Below are 25326 nucleotides of genomic sequence, written 5' to 3' on the forward strand. Positions count from 1 at the left end.
GGGGGGGGGGACAGAGATACAGAGCAGAGTGCGGGAGGGGCAGAGTCAGAGGGAGACAGAATCCCTAGCAGGCTCCAGGCTCTGAGCTGTCAGCACAGAGCCCCATGCAGGGCTTAAACCCACCACTGTGAGATCATGACCTAAGCCGACACCAGACGCTTAACCAACTGAGCCACCAGGTGCTCTGAGTCCTAAATTCTTATACTTACACTTTTAGACTTTCCTTTTCTGTCAACAAGGTTTTCACTGAGGATTCAACTGTAGCAAGCTGTTCCTGAAAATCCTTTAGGAAACAATACTGGCTTTCTTTATTTTTCTTCAAAGTGATAAGTGCCTGAAGCAGATTGTCCAAATAGTTCACTGAATACCCTGTATTGTGAAGAACCAAGGCACGTGTTTCTGCTTTATTGAGATACTCAGTTTGTTCCAGTGGCTCAATGGCTGCTTTCTTTGCATCCAACCGGGCATACAATTCCTAAAAACAGGTCAAGGAAATTGGTAAATATATATTCACTCCCCTACTCACTCATTAATTTCCTTCCTTCCAGTAACATTATATCCCAAGAATATGTTTTGAATATTTCATTTGCACACAGAGAAACTAAGGTGCTGAAAGATCAAGAGATTTTTTTCACTAGAATTATGTTAAAATCTAGACTGAAATTCACAATTGTTCTAGCATTTAATAGAATTAGATCTTCTTATCATGTCAAAAGGTTCTGTAGTGTCTAAAGGAAGATTTACTGCTTTTTATTCTGGGTTGTTCTACATTTGTAGATACTTCATTTATATACATTCTTTATCTATGATACCTTTATTTTATTATTCACATACATCACCCTTCTTTCTTGTTTGAAATACATGTTTACAGTTATATAAACTTAGCCAAAATTGTAGGGGTCGTTTCTTTTTTTTTAACATGGCCACGTATTGAACTTTTAGATTACAGAGCTGTAAGTACATAAATAAATAAACATAGCTATGTAAACACGGCTGTAAAAACAAAGAAGTACCCCATAATGCTGATAATTTGGAAAAATAAATTTGTCAGAATCTGAAGAATACATATGACTAAGAAGAGAAATGAGAAGTCAGAATCTCCAAATAGTGTTACTGAGTAAGTTAAGTTTTTAGGAACTTCATGAAAAAGACTAATGTTCATTAAACTCTTCCACTTTGTAAATGGAAAGATTTATACAACTTACTGATTAGTACATAATTATATAGTTACCAAATTGATCATCAGGCAAAGGTTAAATGAGACTTTTCATTCTGTACAAGCAAGTTTCTGGTAATTAAAATATATTGTATTGCACTGGATAAATGATGCAATCATGTTGTCAATGTTTTTCTTGTTTCCATACCTCTATCTCCTTTAATTGTTCATTTCTTAACACAACATCTAATTCTAAAGGTTGATTTTGCAGCTCATTGACTTTATGCTCGTCGCCAGTGTTTTTCATGCTTTCTTGAACATCGAGAGAAAGTTGTTTTGACAAAACCATTTCCACAGCTGAATTCTGAAAACATAAAAAGATTAATTGCCGAATGGTCTACCTTCCAAATAAATAATTTTTCTTTTTCTTGGTGAAAACATTCTAGTTCCTTCTATTTACTCAAAGTAAAGGCTTTCAAAAAGTGTGTTTGGGCACTAGCGAAGATCATTTTTTTCATGCAATATTTAATGCCAATATTGGTATCCCAAGGAAAAACTTTTTTGAAAAGATAGGATAGGATCTATAATTATATCATGAGGTATAATCTAGTCTTAAAGAGAACAGATGTGGAAAAAACAAAAGTTCTAAAGTTTATGCTTAGTATTCACTATGATGCAGAGAGCAGGGTAAATATCTGGCATTCAACGTTACCTATTGGTAGTTGAAGATACTAAGTGGATAGACGGCAGAAACATCAAGATTGCATGATATTAACAATGGATTATGCTTCAACAAATTAACAGTAAGAATTCCAACTTGGGTGAGGCAGAATAGGCTAGACATGTAGTAATTTGATCTTTTCTGAAAGCCGTACCAACTGGAGTTTCTCATAGGGTACATGTGACTAAGAGATGGTACCTGCATTCATTTATTTGTTCTTTTGACAAATATTTGCCGAGTATTTATGTGTATCGGGTACCACGACCATCATTTCAAGAGATTTCAATTATTTTGTGAAGGTATTAGTTTTTACTTTCAGGTTACTTAATAAATGAAGTGCTGTTTAATTTTGCCATATGCTTTCATGTCAGTAAGGTCTGTATTAATAAGTCTGTGAATAACATGTGTCCACATCCCCAAACAAGGTAGAAATTGTTATCATAAAAATTCCGCCTAGAGAGCAATGTAGAATGTTAAGAAAAAGGGAAACTGGGTAAGAGACCTACGAAGCCTTTCTGTACCATCTTGACAGCTTTTCCATCAATGTATGACTATTCTAAAGTTAAAAGATTATTTAATCAAATAAAACAGATGTTTTATGTGTCCAGAGCTTCCCCAAAACTAACTGATAAGAAAACTCAGCTGACCAGTGTGACTAGTTTTGATTAGTTGGCACCTAGCACAAGTTACTTCTTTCAAAAGGCTACAAATGATTAAAATGATTTTGAAAGCTTCCTCCATTCCCAACCATTTATTCATGCACACTATAGTTAAAAATCCACAGGGAAGGCAGCATCTCAGGACGAAAGATTCTGGAAGACTACAAGAGGAAAAGAGAAAGGCGCCCCACCACAGTCTCCATCAGCCCGTGGGTGCTCCTTGCCGTGAGCCGCAATCACAGGAGGTGGACACCTGCCTCCCACTTGTTACCCTCCCAAATCTACCTGCAGAACAAGAGCCCCTGAGGTGAAGGCTGAGATAGTAGGGCCCTAAGAAAACTTTACTTATTATTAATCATCTACTAAGAACTCAGAGCCCTTGGTCTGACTTACCTCATACATCAGTGACTTGAGGACTAGTAACAATTGGCCATTTGTAATCTATCTTTAGTGGCCAGAGAGAGCATTCTGAAAAACCTGCAATCACCTCCAAACACCATATGTTTACTAACCCCAAAAGCCATGTTTCTACCTTGGCAGAATATCCAACGGAATCCCTCAAACGAACATTTCAAATTTAAAAGGTAACATTCTCTTGCTCATGCCCAGAGAGATCGGAACACAGACTCAAGGTCCTGATTGGCTCCTGGAAAGATTCTTTTGTAGTCAGTCATCTTTGCTCATCACCCTTTACTATATTTTATTTTGATTCTGCAGGCTCATTTGAACAATTTTATTTTATTTAAAAAACATTTTTTTAACGTTTATTTGTTTTTGGGAGAGAGTCAGAGATACAGCATGAGTGGGGGAAGGGTGGAGAGAAAGGGAGACAGAATCTGCAGTAGGTTCCAGGCTCTGAGCTGTCAGCACAGAGCTTGATGTGGGGCTTGAACTCACAGATCATGAGATCAAGACCTGAGCCAAAGTCGGATACTCAAACAAGCCACCCAGGCACCCCTGAACAATTTTATTTTAAATATAAGAGATTTCAAACGTAGTTAGAAAACAAAATATAACCTACAGTATTACTCACAATACAGATATAAGTAATGTAATCTTCCATACTACAAATTAATCAAATATAATTTAAAGCCCAGTGCACATCTTTCTTTCATCTCTTCCTTCCAAAGATAACCACTATTCTGAAATGTACATATACAACTTTAAAAATATTTATTAAATCATCTCTCCAACCAATGTGGGGCTCAAACTCATGACCCTGAGATCAAGAGTCACAAGGTCTACAAACTGAGCCAGCCAGGCACCCCTACACACACATTTTTATACTTTAATTATATATGTTAGTATTCATACAGTATTGTCTTATGTATTTTAATTCTTATAAAACTGGAACCATGTATTATCATAACTTGTTTTTTTTTTTCATTCAGCAGTATGTGTCGGGTATATTCATGTTGACAGATATAAATCTAGCACAGCCATTTTACCTTCTTTACGGTTCTACTGTCTGCATGAACATGACTTATTCATCTGTCAGGCTACTGTGAACATAATATTGTTTCCAGTTTCTCTTGTTACAGGTATTGCTCTGACAAACACCCTTGTGTCGGTCTTCTTGAACATTGTGTGAGTTTCTTTGGGATGTTTTCCTAAAAGTAAAATTACTCCTTTTGACTGTCAACGGATAGTTATTGGTTTGTTCTCCAAACTGAATTACGGTTTTTATTCCCACCAGCATGGTAAAAGATTTCTTATTTTCCCTAATCCTCTCTGATATTTGGTACCAACAGACTTTAATTTCTGCCAATATAATGCATGTGAAGTTGCTATCATTACTGTTTTAATGGTATTTCTCTGACTGCTAACAAGACCGAGTTACTCTCTGGGTACCCCAGTGGCTCAGTTGGTTGAATGTCCAACTTTGGCTCAGGTCATGGAGTCGTGGTTCTCGAGCTTGAGGGCCGCATTGGGCTCAGCGCTGACAGCTCAGATCCTGCTTCAGACCCTCTGTCTCCCTCTCTCCCTGCCCCTTCCCTACTCTCACACACACACTCTCCCTCTCTCTTAAAAAAAAAAAAAAAAAAGGTTAAAAAAATGACTGAGCTATTCTCCTAGAAGAAAACATGAGCAGTAAGCTCTTTGACATTAATCTTAGCAATATTTTTTTGGACAAGTCTGAGGCAAAGGCAAAAAAACTAAAATAAACAAATGGGACTACATCAAACCAAAAAGCTTTTGCACAGCAAGTGAAGCCATCAACAAAACAAAAAGGCAACCTACTGAATGGAAGAAGATATTTGCAAGTCATATACTTACAAACCCATATTAATGGATTAACAGCCAAACTATACAAAGAACTTATACAATTTATGATTAAAAAACAGTCTGATTAGAAAAGGGGCAGAGGATGTGAATGTACATATCTGTACATTCAGGAGGTAAACAGGCACATGAAAGATGCTCAACATCCCTCATCATCAGGGAAATGCAAATCCAAACCACAGTGAGACGCCACCTCACACCTGTCAGATTGGTTATTATTAAAAAGGCAAAAAATAACAAGTGCTGGTGAGAACGTGGAGAAAAGAGAACCCTCATACACTACTGACAGGAATGTAAGTTGGTTCAATCACTATTGAAAACATTATGAAGATTCTTCAAAAAATTAAAAGTATGTCATACGATCCAGTGATTCCAGTGATTCTGCTTCTGGGTATTTATCCATAGAAAATGAAAACACAAATTTGAAGAGATATGTGCATCCCTATGCTTGCTACAGCATTATTTACAACACCCAAGATATGGAAGCCACCTAAGTGTCCCTCAGTAGATCTATGGATAAAGAAAGTGCAGTGTACACATGTAAGGAATATTGCTCAGTCGTAAAAAATAAAAGCTTTCTATAGATAAGCATCCATCATCACCACTAGGGACAAACTGAAAGGCATATCAGCGCAGTCTCAGGGGCTGCCTCTATCTGTTTGCATAATGTCTACAATGCTAACATGACCATGAGTCACTTGTGACTCAGCCAGCCTCGCCTACATCTCAGGCCTCACCTCTGTCACTCTCTTCTTTCCTCCACCCTCTCTTTCATCCTTTCAAACTCTTCATGCTCTCTCCCCCACCACAAGAGAGGAAGCTCTGTCAAAAATGCTCCCAACATCCAGCCCTGAGCTTTGTTAATTCCAACCCACCCTTTGGGTCTCCTTTCAAATGTTGTTTCCTTCTGGAAGCTCTGACTACAGTTCATGGCAGAGACTCCTTTATTGTAGACGATCATGGAAATGGGTTCCTTCATTCAGTTCCTGTAATTAGGCTCTCATTAGTTAGTTACTTGATCGATGCATGTCTCCTCTAGACTAGAAGCTCAACGAGAATAGAGACAGTGTCTATTTTTTGCTCATCATGGAACCCTCATGCTCTGCTCAATAAATTTTTACTGAATGGATGTATAGATGAATTAATATTAGACAAAAAATAAGACAGTTTTGTTTAGTCTTTGCTTGTTAAGATGAACCATCTGTGGGTTACAAAGTAGAGAGCAAAGAAATTGAGGGTCTGCCAATCTAGATCTACCAATCTCGCTGTTGTTGACCCAATACCTCCTAGGAAGGATAGTAACAGGATTTGGTTGGGTTTACCAAGAGTAGAGAAGGTTCAAAATAGGCACAAGAACTCAATAAAAGGTCCACTGAGGTCAGAGGGCACATTAATTAACAACCCACATAACACATTCAATAAAATGGTGGGTAAGGCACCAAACATCAGGCTGGGTAGAGGATGCCTGTGTTCTAGTCCCAGTGCTGCTGGAATACGAATTTGACCAATTAACATCTCTGGCTTCCCTCACCTGAAACACAAGGGTTAGGCTAGAGAGTTTCTAAGGTCCCTCAGCCTAAGATTTCAGGACTTTGGAATGGGCTCTCAAATGCATGCTGCTCACAGTTGTCAACACCATGTATACTATATAAGTCACTTAGTGTCCTGTAAAGGAATAAATCTTAGATTACAAAAAATACCTCTAGAGTAAGAAGCATGATTTACATATGGGCCCAAAAGAGGCAGAGTAATACACTTTGGAGACAGAGTTGGCATATGGCCCAACGATGTGTTCCATTACAAAAACTTTTTTACGGTGTTATTGGGATAAACAACACCAAAAATAGACATCATTTTCCCCAGGACTGAAAATTGTTTACCCAGTAAGTGGTTTTCCTTCTTATTCTAGTACAGACGCCACTATATTTCTGGGCGCTCACCCACAGTGGGATGCCTTTGCCTGTATCTGTAACCATCCACTTTCCAAAATTTCTTTATGGATGCTTCTTACACATTGAAATGATAAATGCTCAGAACTTTTCAAAAAGAACAAAAAACAATTCAGACATACTGACTAGCAATTATACCTAATGACAAGGAATTTAAAGAAGTAATTATAGACAAAAAGTTTTTGGAGGAGCAATTATGTCATGTAGGTTGACATTTGAAAGGAGGGGGGCAAGAAAGAACGCTTAACACCAGTTAATATGTAATGTTGCTTTATGAGTTTTCAGAATAATAACAAACCCAGAACGTATTACTTTCCTGTTTTTCCTCTTTATCATTTCCCTTTATGAACATCTGAACTCTTAAAAGATTACTCAGTCTCCACTTTTTATCATATCCTAATTTGTTACTTCACTTCACCTATACAGAAGGGGAGATGGAAGGTAGTTCTGCCCTTTCATATTCAAAAACTCTGGGAGGGGCACCCGGGTGGCTCAGTCGGTTAAGCATCCGTCTTCAGCTCAGGTCATGATCTCACAGTTTGTGGGTCTGAGCCCCGTGTCAGGCTCCATGCTGACAGCTAGCTCAGAGCCTGGAGCTGTCTTTGCATTCTGTGTCTCCCTCTCTCTCTGACTCTCCCCTGTTCATGCTGTCTCTTTCTTTCTCCCTCTCAAAAATAAATAAAAACATTTTAAAAAGCCTCTGATAAATCCATCTCTATAAAAATATCTAGTATGATATTATTGGATCATAAGCACCCATACCTTTCAGTCTGCATGTTATAATTTCTTTTGCCTCCAGCTTTGCCTTAATATTTTTTATATTAAAGAAAAAGTCAGCCAAAGGTCCAGATCTAAGTTATCCCCTAAATTTCACTGAAAATGAAATTCTTTGCGACGGATTTAAATATAAACATGCTGTAATGGCAATTTTTGAAAAGTGCAATCATACTTTCAACAAAACTCTAAGATCACATGAAATTTACTAAAGAAAAAGTAGAAGAACATAAAAGCTTCCTAAAATTTTAAATAATCTGATAAAAGCCCCTCCAAATACCAAAAAGTCATGTGAAATGAGCATTAATTAGATACTTAGTGTTAGATTTTAAGCTGTGACAAGTGTACCCCTATTCTAGTAGAATGACTAGCACAAAAGAGGCCTCGGTAAATGTTTTTAATGAATTAAGTGCTTGTTTTCACTACCACAATAGTTTCTAATTAATTAAATTTATAATTCAGTATATTGTGCTTTTATGTACTCTATGCACTCAGTATATAGAGACTCTTGTTTAAATAATTTACACTTGTCTTATATGTGTCTGTATATGTTTTGATCATTTTACTAGCTGTTCAACATTAAAATTGTTCTGGGTCTTACATAGTCTAATGTTACATAGAATAAAGCAAATACAGGGAGTACTTAGAATAGAGAAAATTAGAAAAAAAAAGATTCATGTTACACAAAAGTAAAAGGTAATCATAATAAAATACTAGTAGGGAATTAAAACCAGTTTCCTCTACCCTAGACCTATGAAAATTATTTGAAGACTTAAGTACCTCTATAATGTTTTTAGCTTTAATAATAGCTTATCTCAGGGTACCTAGGTGGCTCAGTCAGTTAAGTGTCCGACTTCAGCTCAGGTTGTGATCTCATGGTTGGCAAGTTCAAGTCCTGCATTGGACTCTCTGCTGTCAGCACAGAGCCCTCTTTGGATCTTAGGTCCTTCTCTCTCTCTGCCCCTTCCCCACTTGCTCTTTCTCTCTCTGTCTCTCTCTCTCTTTCAAAAATAAACATTAAAAAAAACAGCTTATCTCCTCCTTCACAAACACATGAACCTTTTGACCATTACACGAGACACCACAAATTAAATAAAAATTTTATTAGACTATATTTGTCTTACATGATTCAGTGGAAAAACATTTTAATGAAGCATCATAAATTATAAATAACTCATCATTCAAGATTAAGCAAAAGCTTAGTAAATTATAAAAATTCTTCTATTTGGATTATGATCTTTATTTAGTTTTCAATATACTCTATTGAATTTTGGGGGCTCATAGCCAAAATGGGTCTGAGAAGCTAATTTTAAAAGTTATTAAGCAACTCCCTGTAGCAAAATCATGCATCAGGATAGAAAGCACTCGGGTATTTTTTTCTTTTTTACTTACCTACTGCTCTTTAAATACTGTTAAGAAAGTTTCTTTTATACGTACAACTGAAGAGTTGCATGCACGGGCCCTTCACTCTTTAAGACATTTTCCTTAACAGTATCTAACACTGCTTGTGGGATTTAGAAGTCTTTCTCATGGCCAAAAAGATGCTCCATTGGCATTTAACCTTGTTTTACATATTTCTAGAAATTGCTATCTGGTTCCTATAATTTTCCATGCATTTCTGTTTTAAGAAGACAACAGAAAGGGCGCCTGGGTGGCACAGTTGGTTAATCGTCCAATGTAAGCTCAGGTCATGATCTCACAGCTCATGAGTTTGAACCTTGTGTTGGGCTCTGTGCTGACCACTCAGAGCCTGGAACCTGCTTCGGATTCTGTGTCTCCCCTTCTCCCGGCCCCTCCCTGCCCCGCTCTGTCTCTGTCTCTCAAAAATAAATAAACATTAAAAAAAAATTAAGAAGACAACAGAAGTGCACATTCTTTCACAGCTGTTGATCACATACTCCATAAAAAGCTGAGGAGGACTCACACCTGAATGGTCTAATCTTTGTGATGGTCCCACTGGACCCTGGACTGTGAGAGGCTGCCTAATAGGAAGACTCTTTCAAATACAGGATACTGGATGGTTCTTTGTGTCTTTTCCATTTCAGTCTCCAACCTGTGAGAAAGAACTTGAAGAGCCACAGGAAAATGTACCCATTTGGTTTACAGTGAAAACAAAACAACATTCTTCTTTCTTCTCCCCAGGGAAAATGAGGAGCCTGAATGTTGATGTTCTCACACCAAATGATCTGACAACATTTAAAAATGCATTTGCAGTATAGGGTTAACATGAGAAAAAAAGAAGGAATCTATCCTTTCAAACAGTCTCTGATTTCATTGTAAAGTCAACCAAAAAAAAATTGGTGCTCTTGGATTTTTTTCCTCAGAAAATGGGTAGAACACATTTTCTTTTCTTTTGCCTTTTCTAATTTGCCTTTATGCTCTTGACCCAAGAAACTGTATCTGATTACATATCAGAGAGAATAATCAACCTAAATTGATGACTGACATTTTAACAGACTAAACAGTAATATTTCACCACCGAATTCCTGGACAGTTTTCTAAGGGTTCTTTTTACAAGTGGGCATCATAAATAGCCCACACATTGAGGGTTTAATTATGAAATCAGAAGGCTTGATTCACCACCCTCTTTTCAGAGCCCAACACCTCTTCACTGGCAGACGCCATGTCTTGGAGAGGCAATCACAAGCACTTACCTTGTTTATTTCCCAATCTTGTTCAAACTTTTCCAGTGCAGCTGAGTCCCGAGTGGACCCCTGCACATCACAAGTGACCTCCTTCTCTCTGCCTGGAGGACTAAACTTTTCTTTCTGTTCCATGGAGCGTTTCGATTGGAGAATGCTATTGAGACAACTTTCTGTCTCCTGCTTAGCAGATTCAAGTCTGTTTTCCAAATCCTTTCGTTTACACTTAAGTGATTTTATATCATCTTTAATAATCTTCTGTCCCACTGAAGATGTATTTTTCTTGATGGATTTTGCTAAAGCTAAAGTCTTCTCCAATGTGTCATCTTGTAAATGGAGTCTTTTCTCTAGTTCCTGTAAGTGGAGAAAAGATGATCACGCAAAGTATTTCCGTTCAATTGTCACAAGAGTTAATTGACTTTCGTAAATTGCGGCGTTCTCTTCTCCAGCAGGGGGAAGTATAAAAAATTTACCAATTTGTATCACAAAGAAAAAACTTTGGGCAAAATTTAAACCACTAAATAATAAGAGCCTACTTTGTGCAAAGCATTAAAAAAAAAAATAAAAGCATCATTTAGAATGTGCCCACATGAATCTAGAGTTAATATTTAAAATTCAGAGCAAAACTTAAATCAATCTGTCCAATGTAATATCTTAAATATAACAGGAACTCAAATATTTACTAAATGCATGAACAAATCAGGCTAATTTCAGAACTCAAGACTCAACTGCAATTTGAGATACTATAGCAGCTACTGATGTTACTATTGAAATAGAGACTTTAAGTTACTAAGTGAACTATATAGTATTTATTAGTCACTATCCTAATAGACTACACAGTGTCCACGCAATCATTCCACTAGCAGCAAATATTATTATGATAGACTTTTTTAACATCGTCTTTTATGTTTTAAAACCAATGTGGTACACCCAACGTGGGGCTCGAATTCACAACCCTGAGATCAAGAGTTGCACAGTCTACTGACCAAGCCAGCCAGATGCCCCTATCAGGATAGGTTTTGAAGTTGCACAGATGACTAAAATTCAGTCCCATCAGGTTCCTATAGTCTAGTGAGAGACACAGAACAGACAATTGTATTAGAATGTGTAAAGGTCTATGCTAACAAATACACACAGGTTACTGAAACATTAAGTTGGAGTTTCAATTGCATTTTAAAAAGATATGGGTGGCCACCAGGATGTTGCAATAGAGAGGGTGACAAGTGCAGGCAGAGCCCATTCACAAGTCGATGCAGGGGTCTGTTTGCTGAAGGTCTGCCCTAAGGAGGCAATAACGGGGATCTTGAGGAAGTAACAAATTGTACAGAGATTCCAGAGATGAAAGAGACAATACTCAGTGTCTGACTAGACTGAGGAGTCTGGGAAAGCATGGATAACCAGGATTTTGACTTGAACCCTGGAGAGATGGGAGAGATGTTCACAGAGTCAGAGACTATGGAAGAAAAAGCAGGCCTATTGGTTGGGAGCTGGGAGATGGAGAAAGGGAAGTTGCTATTTTCTGGACACGCTGAACCACAAATAACTGCCCGACATCCCAGTAGAGCTTGTGTACTGGGATCAGAAGACCTGAGTTGTAGCCCCTACTCTGTCATTTAACCTGGTGACCTTGGAATTCCCTCATCTCTCCAGAACCCAGCTTATCACATATTCAGTACAGGGTCTGAACTTGATGGCCTCTGAGATTCCTTCTATCTATAGCAGAGGTTCTATGTTAATTTTGCAACAGGAGCCTGAGCTGGGCTCATGTTGGACACTTCCCTCAGTATCCGTGGAACCCAAACAGTGTCTTGGACATGGCTGAGCCCTGAACATGTATCACACAATCACTGTTAAAAAGGGAAGCAGCCCTGTCACAATAACAGGCCATGGAGGAGAAGGTATGCATGATTCCCAGATCCCAAAAGAAAAAGATGAGGAATTCCCACACTCAGGCCACCGGTGCTGCTCTGAGACCCACCCCCTGAAATCTCCAGTTAAGGAGCTGGCAAAGAAAAAGCTGAGAAGATGCTTTACTTTGTTTTCTTCTAGAAGACACCTCTCAGGCTTGCTTATTGGCTAAGCAAAGAGTGAGGATCCAAGGAACGTGTTTTGAGGATGTGGGTAAAGCGCCTACGATCCTCACTGTCTGAGGCTAGGTGCTACTGCAGTTTGGGAGAGGATTTTGGAAGCCTTACATCTGGAGATAGCTCGAACTTAGAACATGAGTGTGAAAATTAATAAGGTACAGACTCTAACTCCCATTTGCCCATGATAAAGAATGCAAAAGGGAAGCATTTCCCCCTTGATCTTGCTGCATCCTGTGCATCCTTGGACTACCCAGTATCTCCTGGAGTCACATGGGGTCTCTGAAACAAAGATCTCCAGGAGGTACAGACTGGTCATGGGTAGAATAGTCTCTGAGGCTCCAGAGTGCAGGGAAATGTTTAAGTCAAATTACAAATGGATATGGTCACTAAAGAAGAGTATTCTCACTTTCTATGACCGGGCAGAACTTAAATTATCTTAATCATATGAATACCAACTGGATTTCTGACCAAAGACACTTATTTGTTCATCGTAATTAATATTGATTTTTGTTTCAATGCCCATCATGTCTGGACATGGTTTAATACCTGCAGTTTCTGCAGTTTTTCCTCAACTGCTATTTGATCCACAGGCTTATCAAGAAAATTGGCAAATTCCTTGGAGATATTGTCCAACGTAGTATTCAGGTCTGTGACACAATCCTGGTATGAGTGGTGTTCTTGAACATGACCTTCCAATTTTTGCACAGAATCCTACAAGTAAAACCATTGACAATTCACCAATTATGTCTCTGAATTTCTTCACTCCTAAAATAATTAAATTGTTCACAAACACTTGTTTTATGAAGTTTCATCTTGAAACAGGAAGAGGCCCATAAATTGTCCAGGGTTCTTAAGTAAAGTTTTAGTATTTGAGATATTTCAATGTAAAATCTCCTCTTCCCCACCCCACCCCCCCACAAATGGCTTATTGAAATCACATGCTTCTTTGCCTTCATTTCATTCCTAAAGACAATTTACTTCTCAAGAGGTTTACAAAATGTAAAGGCTTCAAATTATATCATCAAATCACAAACATCCATGATAAAGCAGCTCTCTTAATTATCCTTCTTAGTAAAATCAAATACCCACAGTTGTAAATGAGACTATATGAGATCAGCCTAACCTCAGATTCCTTTCCTAAGAATTAAATTCCAACATTGTGTGTTAGGAAAAAGTAATCCTAACTTGAGAGCAAACCCATCTTCAGGTTCTCTTCCTGGAATAGGAAAATAAGGTGGCCACACCTGATCAGAAAAGTAGCAATTATTAAACTAAATAATTTATAGCCAAGTGGGTATGTATTTACCCCTACACATCTTCTGCGATCTGTATAAATGGGATTTCTTAACCATAATCCTTACATTGATCTGACTTCCCATATGCAAGAATTATAGACAATTCTCTTATGAGAATACACTTCCTTGTGACAAGCCAACATTTATCTCTTAACTCCTTTACTGCAGACCACTCAAGGGAGGGAAACTGATAAGGTTTATACAGAATAATGAATATATGGCTGATGTTTGAACTATATGGATCCACTTATCATAGAGCTTATAGAGTTCAGTACTGTAAATGTATTTCCTTTTACGATTTTCTGAACAACATTTTCTTTTCTCTAACTTACTTTGTTGAAAGTAATATATATTGTAAGAATACATATTATAAGTAATAGATGTTTGAATATATAAGTAATATACATATATATGTATATATATGTAATTTATATAACATATAATATATATGATAATCAACTGTGTATGTTGTCTGGAAGGCTTCCTGTCAAAAGTAGGATATTAGCAGTTAAGTTTTGGGGAAGTCAAAAGTTACATGCAGATTTTCATCTGTGGGGGTGCTCAGCATGGGCATGACCCATTTGTTCCTGGGTCAAATGTAAACTATTCCAATGGACAGATGATGGATGGAGAGGTGGATGCATGGATAACTTTGACACCATCACCTTCAGGGAGATACCTGAAAAAATCTTAACCCTTCTGGCCCTTGAAAAGAGGAACTCAAATGAGAAAAAATAACATAATAATCAAATAATGGCCACTGGATTCCTCTAGCAAAACTGGATTGAGCCCTCCATCCGTAAGGAGTTGGTCTTTGTATCTAAAAATGATAAATTAAATGTTAAAAGTTTTGGATTTACCAAATGAACAAAAAATAGTTCCATATACAAATATGACATCATTGTGCATAATGGTGACAATCATCAAAAAATCTATTTTGACCACTTCACCTGTAGTTGTTGCAGAAGACTTTCATGTAGTAGCTTTATCTCCAGCCAAGGCTCTTCACTGAAGCTGGGATTCTTAGTGCACTCTAAGAGGTAACTTCCTTGAGATTTTAACTCTTTGAGCAAGGATGTCAAATCCTGTGCTTTTTGGAGGAATTTCTTATAAATTTTTAACTGAGCTTTCTTCTCCTGCAAGCCATGTTGAAGAGCAAAGCCCACCTCTTGTTTCTTTTTCAGTTCTGTGAGCATTAATCTCAGATCCTCCTTACTTTGCAAATACTTCTCCCCTTCTAGTAGAAGTTTTTCTTGATGGCTAAGTTGTACAAAATTTTTAGAAATGACACTTAGCAAATTGGAATGTTTTTTGCATATTATAGTACAACATACATTATAATAAAAAGCATTAAAATAACACTAATATAAATTATTCCCAAGGACGGTTTTATCAATATAGCATTCTAAATGGCACTAAGGTTAGCTCAGAAATCAAGATAGAAATTATTTGCAGTATTCCTAAAAATATATATATTTCTGTTACATAATTTGACCTGAGAACAAACACTTAATAATTTAGATTCTAAACCATTCCAGTTTTTATTACACTTAATTAAAATTATGTTATCTTATATTTTTATTTCTCATATAAGTAAAACAAATAATCATTCAGTTATATTGGCCAACTAACTAGCTTATGCTTTCCATAACTTAAATTTAGTTTTGATCTGCTTGTCTTCCTAGAAAAGATCTAAAATTCACATCTCCACTAAACAGTAAATGTATTATTTAAGATGCAATATGATTTAGGAATTTTCACCAGAATTATGTCCACTGAATTTGGACAAAATTTACAATGTTTACACTTTTGAGACTCTCTTAGAATATATATTTAAAAGCATAATTATTCTACAGTAATACCATGCAGACTCTGAAACTGTCTGGGGGGAGGGGGTTTTGGTAAGAAGCAGGGTGTGGAAAGTGGAATGATAGACAAGGCTAACTTGTTACCAAGAACTCCCTGGCTTGATGAAGCAGCCAAAGTAAACACTGTCACAGGGTTATGACAGCGTGTGCTTCCTATCTGATCCAGAAAACTATTCCTCTTCATTTCTGCCTCTGACATTGTGGATGCCCCTGACATTACTGCCTTTCTTGCCAATAGATATTATATCCAAACCCAGGAGGCAGACAAAACATACTTGTTATGGCTTCTCTGGGCAATGAAAAGACGTGAAAGTGAATGCATGCCCTTTACCTTAGATACGTGTTGGCTAAATGGAGTGTGTTGTCCCACTGGTTCTTGATATCAGTAAGGGTCTTGGAAGCCAATGGAGCCTTGCTGCACTCAGCCTGACTCATGATGGTCTGTATTTTAGCGTCCCCTTCAGGCTTTAGCAAAATGATTTCCTAAATTAAATAAAAAAGATCTTAGACTCTCATTTGCATTACTTAGGGGAAGTACATATGATATCTTTTTATTTCTAAACATTATATTTAGGTTCTAATTGCAGAGTAGATTTCAAAATTACCTTTTCATTTTTCACATGGCCAAAAGATAATGATATCTCCTTACCATTATACAGAATTGGTTCCCAATAAGTATTTGTCAGGTTGCTCTCACTGCGTTCCTGCTCGCCTCTTGATTTTCAACTGCCTTCATATAAGTTATATGCCCAAAAGACCCTGGCAAATCCTTCTTCCCATCCACTCAATTATTTACACATTGAGAGTTAAGGTAACAACCTGAACAAGACATTTTTATACACCCAGAATGAGACTTAGGGCTTCCCACAGGAAAATGCAGCGCCCCATGCCAACTCTTGTCTCCCCACTATAACATGATTTATTCCCACTCCCTGTTCCTCTCTTTTCCTCCTTTGCTCTAACAATGACATCCCTCCCTTCTTAGAAATACTACTCCAGATTCACTTCCCCTGGAAAATCTTTCACATACAGTCCCAAATGATTCCAATTACTTCAGTAAGCGTCACTGACTCGTACAGCTCACTATTCATAACCATTTCTTCCTGTAATGATGCTTCGATTAATGTGATTTCAATCCTTCTGGGTTCCTTTGAAGCACATGGGCTTCTGTGCCCTGCGTTTGTAACTAGCAACGTCTATTGAATCTCTCCTTAGGTAAAACATGGGCTTAGAGGAACTTGGGAGTTTCTTGCCCTCTGCAACTCCCTCGGCACATCATAACCTTTATAAACTACACACTGGACTCGATATCTAATAGCCTTTTGAACCATACATATTTGCTCCAAAGAAGAGTTCCTCTCCAGCCCTGCCTTGACATTGGTGATACATCTTTGTACTGACATATATATATTTTTTATATCCTCGCAAACTCGCACCTACCACAACTCCATAGGTACTGCCCTTACAAAGAGAGAATACACCTTCTTTCTCCTGTCTGCGTTAAAATAATTTTTAGATCCATCACAGCTCTTCTCTCTTGTAAGCTCAGTCCTCTGAATGCCATCAACCATTCCATAGTAACCCTATTTTCCATTAAGAAACAAATCTTTGCAGTTTTCCTCTAAATCTTTAAAAAAATAGAGTTCATTTTGACCTCTGAAATCGAGTTTCCACAGTTATACCTTTATTTTCTGGATTCTCTCCTCAAGTGGCATTTTGCCTTCAGATGAATTCAAAACCATAAGGGACTCTTTAATCCCTGCTATCCAATGAATGATATCATGTGCAAGATCATTAAAGCTCTGGTCCTCTGTAGAAGGTAACTTATCCTCTTCGTCAGTTTCACACAATTGTCTCAAAAATGTCTGGTATCTATCAATCAAATGTGTTGATTCCATTATTATTTCTTCTTCTTCAGTAAGCCCATATTCCTTCAAAGAATTGTTCAACTGGGCCATAGATTCAAATTGTTCCCTGGAAATTCCAAACATCACTGAAAGTTTAGAGGGGCCATAATACCATGTAAGAAACCATGTCAGCAGAAAATATATTCATACAAGATTAGCTATACCTTCTTCTAGCTACAGCTTCACAAAATAGCTCAGTTTTCTCTCCTGATTTTTCCATTTCTTTCCATTTCTCTTCTTGACTAGTCAACCACATAATCAGATTTCTGTGGTCATCCTGGAGGCTAAAAGAACATTACATATGTTAGAATATAAAATAAGCAGAAGCTGTTTACATGAGGAAAAGGTTGGCATGAATTTTGTAAGTGAATCAGGCTTTTCCTACATTTTTTTTGTTATTCCTTAGAGAAGAATTAATTTGTAACATTAAAATCTGGACAACAGTAGCCGGTATTATAGTGAGATTCTATAAAGCAAAGAGCTAGACAAACATATCATAAAGAACAGGAAACAAGCAAACGTTTTTGGACTCTCCCCTGAACTACTGCCATATTAGATAATTTGAAGAATTCTCTCAACTTATATCTTCCTAGAGCCAAACTTAGAATAGAAAATGTATATTTTATTTGTGAAATATGTGTGTATTGTGTATCCCAATGTCAGCTGTACTGATGCACAGAAAGTATAAAGAGATCATTAGAAAATATATTATTAAGCTATCACCTTTATTTCCTACCTCAGTAGCTGCTGCAAGTAGTCATTAAGCTCCTTTGCTCGTGCCTGGCAAATGGACTCCATTTTTTCTAATTCAATTTCTTGATTTATAATCCAGCTGTTAAGCTCCTTAACATGTGCTTTGGGCAGATGTTTCTTCACATGATTTAGTACAGTTCCCACCTGCTGTATTTTACTGCCTCTTCCTTCAAGAGTTAAGAAATCCTTAAGGAAGACAGAAGGTCAATGATGTTCTATTGGCAAGTGGAAGTGTGGTCTCTACCACCCCCATGGCACTTTTCCAAGCTGGTATGCAGACATGTCACCTTTTTAACATCTTATACAAAAGAAGAGCTATGGAGATATTGCTAACTCCAATGGCAAATGACCAAAAGATAATCTATGTTAGTTGTAAAATGTGTGTATGTATCTAGTACTTACTTCGATAAGTAAGGACTGTAAACGGCATCAAGCAAAATAACGCCAGGTTGCCGTGAAAGTCAGTAGGAGTAAGACTGGGAAAGCTGCATTTTTCTTTCCTGACTCTTCCCAACTTCTAAATACTTGCTCCTTTCTGGTATTCAACATGTAAAGCTGCACAGACTATTCTCCATTTAACTATGCCCAAATAAGAATTTTATTTCAATGTTTGATTTCAAGGTTTGGGCATCATGTGTTAAGGCCATCCAATGCACAAAGTTAAAGGCAAAAAAAAAAAGTCAGGACTTAAACTTAAAAAGAAGAAAGGCAAGTCCATCAATAAAGAACAGTGTCATCAAAGTAAGGAATCAAACAAGGAATACTTAGAGCTACTCATAAGCTTGAGAGCATGACTTATCATCAAACTAAAGTACTAGACAATCTTCAGTCAGAGAAAGACAAATACCATGTGATTTCATTCATATGTGGAATTTGAGATATAAAAGAGATGTACATAAGGGAAGGAAAAATAATATAAAAACAGAGAAGGAGATAAACCATAAGAGACTCAAATACAGAAAACAAACTGAAGGTTGCTGGAGGGGTGTTGGGTAGGAGGGCGGACTAAATGGGCGATGGGGCCTTAAGGAGGACACATTATTACACCATATGTTAATTACCTGGATTTAAATTAAAAAGTAAATAAAGTCATACAAATAATTCTTAAAAAATAAAAGGCTGACACCGCTGCCCCCCAAAAAAGCAGTAGACAATCTAGCCTGAACTGATGAAGATTTAAGGTGCCATATGCATTTTAAATGCCTGTATGCACATTACCTTTTATTCCAGGCTGCCCCCCTACTACGCTCCAACCTTAAAGTTCATCTGAGATTGTTTAAAGAAATATTACTCAGGAAAAACTTAACAGAAAGTCAAGAGGCCTCTCTCAAGAAAGTAAAGGGACTTTGCGGCTCCTGGATGGCTCAGTTGGTTAAGCGTCCAACTCTTGATTTGGGCTCCGTTCATGATCTCACGGTTTGTGAGTTCAAGCTGCGCATGAGGCTCTGAGCTGACAGTGTGAAGCCTGCTTAAAAGTCTGAGAGTCTCTCTCTCTCTCTCTCTCCCCCTCTCCCTCTCTCTCTCTCTCTTATGTATGTATATATATATATATATCCACAAAATAAATATTTTAAAAAAGAAAACACTTAAAAAACAAAAGGAAAAGAAAATAAAGGGACATCCAAGTCCTCATTAGCTAAAGTCTTTATTTTTTATGAAATCTGATTTTACCAAACCTGGATTCACTGGTAAACACTGTTAAGCATCTTAGAACAGGTGTGAAAATAGAACTTGTTAAAGTGACTTGTACCCTTACCCAGTAAATATGGAGTTTCAAAAATTTGGTTATTTGAAAACATTGTCTCTACGTACAGAAATTAGTAAGTCAAAGTAATTATTACTTTATCTAGTTAAATACAGTTCTATGTCCCTAGTATTTTAGCTTTGATAAATTTTGATTAAAGTTTATACATCTTACAGAAAGGTTTTGTAGCTTTTGTTCCACACTCTTTTTTGTTTCTGAGGATTCGAAACACTCCTTAAGGTTCATTTTAATGTTGCCAAACCAATCATTAAAGTTCTTGCACTGATCTGTAGGAAAAAAACAAAAGAAGCTATCTTCATTCAAGGAAGACTTTAGACACCTTGTTAAAGTGAGAGGCTTTGAAACTTGCTTTGCATAACATGGGTACAAGTCGTGTAACGTGGTATATAAGTCAAAACCCAATTTTGAGGTTAATAGATTCTAGAAAGTACTTATGGTATATTTTTATGGTATAGCCTGCTCACAGGCACGTCCCTAGACTCACTCACCGCAGTGAGCAGGTTGAATGCAAGGGTATTGGTGACCTTCCTTCATGAAATAAAGATTTGGGACTTGAAAGAAATAGATGTTATATGAGAGGCATATAGATCAATGAGTGCCTCCCCCCCAACGATTTAGCTGAATAAATCCTTAATAAATAAGTACATAAACAAATCCTTTTCCTTAAACAGAATCTCTGCAACCATCTCTAAGTGATGTTTCGATAAGCCTTCATGTTCGCAGTAGTTATTCATACTTGACGATTCCAAGAAACCCAGTAATGCACTCACCATTCAAAAACTCACCATTCAATAACTTACTCACCATTCAATAACTTAGAAAAATGATCTTGCAAAAGGCTTTTTTTGGTATTAAATAAATCACTGACGCTTTCATATTGCTTTTTTAATTCAGAGAGTTCAGGAGTCAGACAACCTATTTGATTCTCCAGTAACATCATACTGTGCTTTTGCTGTAGGATTTGCTGTTGTATCTCCTAAATACATAACCAAACAACCATTAAGTCTCAAAATGTGTTCAATTTACTCAAAGCATAATAGATCTCCATTGTTTCTCTAAAAATCTAGATGATTTTTCTGTTGGGTGGATTTGCTTTATCTTAGCCGGTAAATGTATACTGCAGTGTGATTTAATATCAAATAATTACTGCCCTCAAAGCAATTCAACTAAATAAACACAAATTGTTTTTCTGAGTGTTTTCCCTTTACTTTCATTTTTTGAATAGTTACTATTTTTATTAACCTCAAGAGGCTAAAGCCATCAGAAATAAGTATGAAAATAAATCTGAACCACAGAAGAGAACCAGTTGGGACATACCTCGAGTTTAGTAAAGATCTCTAGGCTGTCAGTAGGAGACAGGGCTTTTAACAGGGACTCGGTCATTCCGATCTGGGTCTTGGCTTGGTCGAGATCTTCCCTTAGCTCAGCTGTATGGCCGCTGAGTGCAAAGCAGTTGGATTCTCCTGTTAAACTCATTTTTACATTTTCTATCTTGTTTAAAACAGAGGACTCCATGACCTGAAATCATGATATATATGAAGTCAAGCTGCAACTTTATTTCACTAGATTTAAACTGCATTGCTAGAGAATGAGTTGAGACGTTGCTTCATTTCAATGTTAAGTTCATTCTTGTTTTATATCACTGATAAAATTTAAACTGTTTAAAAAAGAATAACATGAAAAACTGAGGTTGACATTCCGAGTTTGCTCTAAAAAACTAATTTGTGGGCAGGTATGTGGGGTGGGAGTGCACTCGGGTGGCTGAGTCAGTTAAGCATCTGACTTTTGATTTCGGCTCAGGTCATGATCTCATGGTTTATGAGTTCAAGCCTCCCATGGAGATTATCTCTCCCTCTCTCTCTGTCCCTCCCTCACTTGTTCTCTCTCTCTCTCAAAAATAAATAAACTTAAAAAAAAAACCCACCTAATTTGAAAGTCCTACCCCCAAAGCAAGTTTTATCTAGCATTCAATTGACGTGCCATCTCATGGCACTCATTTGAAAATGTATTAAAACATATAGAAAAAATTAAGCAGCTAGCATTCTTTGAGCATTTATTATGTACACAACAGCACTGTGGTGAGCACTTGATGGACAAAATTCAGGCTTTAGAATGTTAAGTGACTTGACTTGCCCAAGATCATAAAGCTGGCAGGTGGCAGAGCTGGGACGTCACCCAGAATGTCAGACTCCAGAGCTCATACTCAGCCACCGCACACTCTATCTAAATAAAAATTTTAACACATCTCTTCACACAACATAAAATCATGCTTTGGGCAATCTCCCTGCTTCTCCATCTAGCAATTAATAAACATAGAATCACACAAGCCATTTTCTCCTTCTAATGGCTAAAGGACACTCAAGAGGAAATCCTTTCCTTCAAACAGAAGCATGACAGCATCTCTAGCTCCACACAAGAGGCCTGGAAATAAGTGAAATGAGAATAAAATAATTTTTAAAAAATATATTTATTCTAAACAAATATAATGAACTATGCCAACTATTAAAAATTCAGTTGGACTTAACTGAATTGAATTAAATGAATTGAATAAAGATGAAATAAATAATGATCCTAATTTTACCCTATTATTTAAAAAATTTTTTAACGTTTATTTATTTTTGAGAGAGACAAAAAGACAGAGCGTGCATGGGGGAGGGACAAGGAGGGAGGGAGACACAGGATCCTAAGCAGCTCCAGGCTCTGAGCCGTCAACATAGAGCCCGACACGGGGTTTGAACCCACAAGCCGTGAGATCGTGACCTGAGCCAAAGTCGGAGGCTTAACTGACTGAGCCACTCAGGTGCCCCCTAATTTTACTTTAGGTTTAAGATTTAGAATTCTGGTTTATGAAAATGAATTACCTCAGAGTGCTTTAATTCCAACTTTTAAAGAAAGATTCTCTTACCTGCAATTCAAGAGGTATTTCACTGCTTTGAAGGAGAAACTGTATTTTAGCCACTCTTTTAGAAAACTCTAAAGATTTTTGTTCGTGGACTTGTAACTCTTCCTAAAACAAAGAACATTAATGGAAAATATCTTTATATCTTATAACTTATTTTCTGGTACTCATGATTATGATTATGATTATTAGTAGAAACTGAGAGAAACTTTGGATTTCCCCAAAACACTTGTTTTTTGAAGGAGTCCTGGGAGTTACAAATTCAAGTGGCTTTATGAGTCAGGAAAACATTAAAACTGAGTGAAGCATTCCAGCTCAAAGAGGACAGACAGAGGCCATGCTTGTGCCCAGAATGCAGTGCCTGCGTCGCATTTCATAGATCCGTACATATAAACTATGCCAGCAAGTGCACGTGTGCGCGCATGCACACACGCGCACGCACACAGACACACACACTGTTGGTGGGATTTGGCTCACAGGCTAGCAGTTTACAGTCCTTCACTTCAAATTTTAAACAACCTGCACTTCAAGGCATTTTTAAGGAACTTATTCATTTACACCTAGGAAATCATCATTTCTGTGATCGTACACTCAGGAAGCTCATAAATCTCTACGCATTTTGAAAACCTTTTTCAAATGTATAAAAATGTATATGTGAATTTAAAAATGAATAATAGAACAAAGATTAGAGGAAAAAAAATGAGACTGAAAGCATGAGACCTGGCATACTGTAAAGGCTTCATGCACACATACATTTTTCTATTATATTGAACCACATATAATTGCCAACCTACAAAGGTTGTATCTGACCTACAAAGATAGATATTTTATATGAGCCAATGAATAATATATAAATGAACAATTAGAAAAAATTCTTCCTAGGGTTGAAATAGAGAACTTAAATTCTTTCCAAATAGCAAAACTTGAGATTACTGTTTTAAAAACTAGCCTTTTTTGAAGCTCTGTAAAAATTCTGATACTCAGCCTGGTATTTATTCCTAATCTTTTGGAGGGAGAGACTGCTTAATTCAAATTATGAAGGCTGTCCATAATCCTGATCTAGATCAGGGGTTAATAGTCTAAGGGCTGGTAGTCTATTTTTATAAATAAAGGCTTATTGGAACCCAGTTACTTTCAAGCATTTATGTACTGTCTATGACCGAGTGCTTTTATGCTACAACAGCAGCATTAGTCAATTGTGACAGTGACCAAATGATCTACAAACTTAAAATATTTACCATTTGGCCCCTTAAAAATAAGTCTGCCAACCCCTGGGACCTATATTGACCATTTGGGAAGAATTATGCATTTGGTGGGGTGTCTTCTAGGAGTTATTAATATTTCTTACACCATAAAATGCCTCTCATAGTCTGGTGAATCCTATGGACCCTTTGCATAATATTTTTAAAACAAAACATACGATAAATTATGTAGGAATATAAAGGAGAACAATTACATTGACTTACAGTTATCAAAATATTAAGAATAACTTATGTTATAGTAATGCATAGGTTTCTATATTAATACCTTAAATACTAAGATCTAGCAGTGACGCTACTGAAAGCCATAATTTCAAAGTAGTGATAAAGGGTAACAGTTACAACTAGATCATGATCCAAAAATATCTGTGGTTTTCTTGATAACAAAGTCACATGTAATGTTCATCCTACTGTTGTTTGTTGACTTTATTTATAATTGAAACAAATATTACATTTTGGCTAGACATTCATAAAAATAAAGATGCAACTTTTTCCATATAAGGTCATTTTATCCACTAACCACTCGGGTGTCTGTGGATCCCAGATTATTGATACCTGCTAATATCTTCCTACATATCAAAGGAAACAAGAGAATCGCGGTCCCACTCAAGGGACAATGAAAGAAATAAAACATTTCTTTGTGACTTTTCTACTCTGCTTCAAGAAAGCAAGCTCAATGTTAAATGTCAACTGTATTAAATGTCAAATGTACAAAAAGAGCATACATTTTATCGCTGTTAAATTACCTTCAGCTTTTCTCTTTCCTCCTCAGTCAGTTGATATAATTCCATTTTTCGAAGGACCTTTTCAGTCCACTCATCAATTACATTTTTTAAGTTAAAAAGTTTGTCCCACAAAGCTAGAGCTCGACCAAGATTTTCATAGTAGTCTTCGGTTTTTTCATTTATCTACCACAATTAAACAAAAGAAATAACATATTTAGTGGTAAAAAGTATGAAAACCTTTGTTTCGGTCACACATTATTTTAGAATAAAAGTTTAATTTATCTTTTCTTGTTAAACAATTTGTTTTATTTATCAACAAAAAAATGGGCTTTAAAACATCACATAGTTCTTTCTTCCACAAAACAAAAAAACAAAAAAACAAAAAACAAACCTTTGCTGCCCCTTAGAGGCAACTGAAAGCAATCATCTTCCTAATTTCCAAACCACAATAAATTAAAGGTGCTTTTAAAAACCCAGATGAAAATATAACACAAATTCTTAATTTGTAATTCATAAAAATATAACTATTAATCAAAACTGTATTAAATAAATATATAGTTGAACATGAATATCCTGCATGAATC

The 25326-nt window shown here is 36.8% G+C and overlaps 1 protein-coding gene across 1 annotated transcript in view; it reads right to left on the reverse strand.

Moving 5' to 3' along the window:
- SYNE2 (spectrin repeat containing nuclear envelope protein 2) overlaps positions 1-25326 on the reverse strand; it is a 336140-nt gene that overhangs the window by 158016 nt on the left and 152798 nt on the right. Inside the window, exons 34-47 of the mRNA XM_077767198.1 lie at positions 24764-24925; positions 22765-22866; positions 21177-21377; positions 20664-20835; positions 20013-20125; positions 18078-18280; positions 17506-17625; positions 17117-17408; positions 15766-15917; positions 14517-14826; positions 12818-12982; positions 10197-10538; positions 1365-1520; positions 210-475 (exon numbers count right to left, since the gene is read on the reverse strand). Coding sequence (XP_077623324.1) covers positions 210-475; positions 1365-1520; positions 10197-10538; positions 12818-12982; positions 14517-14826; positions 15766-15917; positions 17117-17408; positions 17506-17625; positions 18078-18280; positions 20013-20125; positions 20664-20835; positions 21177-21377; positions 22765-22866; positions 24764-24925 — 2756 coding nt within the window. The remainder of the gene's footprint in view (positions 1-209; positions 476-1364; positions 1521-10196; positions 10539-12817; positions 12983-14516; positions 14827-15765; positions 15918-17116; positions 17409-17505; positions 17626-18077; positions 18281-20012; positions 20126-20663; positions 20836-21176; positions 21378-22764; positions 22867-24763; positions 24926-25326) is intronic.

Source organism: Crocuta crocuta, unplaced genomic scaffold, assembly GCF_008692635.1.
Source record: "Crocuta crocuta isolate KB4526 unplaced genomic scaffold, BGI_CrCroc_1.0 scaffold55, whole genome shotgun sequence".
NCBI classification, from domain to species: domain Eukaryota; kingdom Metazoa; phylum Chordata; class Mammalia; order Carnivora; family Hyaenidae; genus Crocuta; species Crocuta crocuta.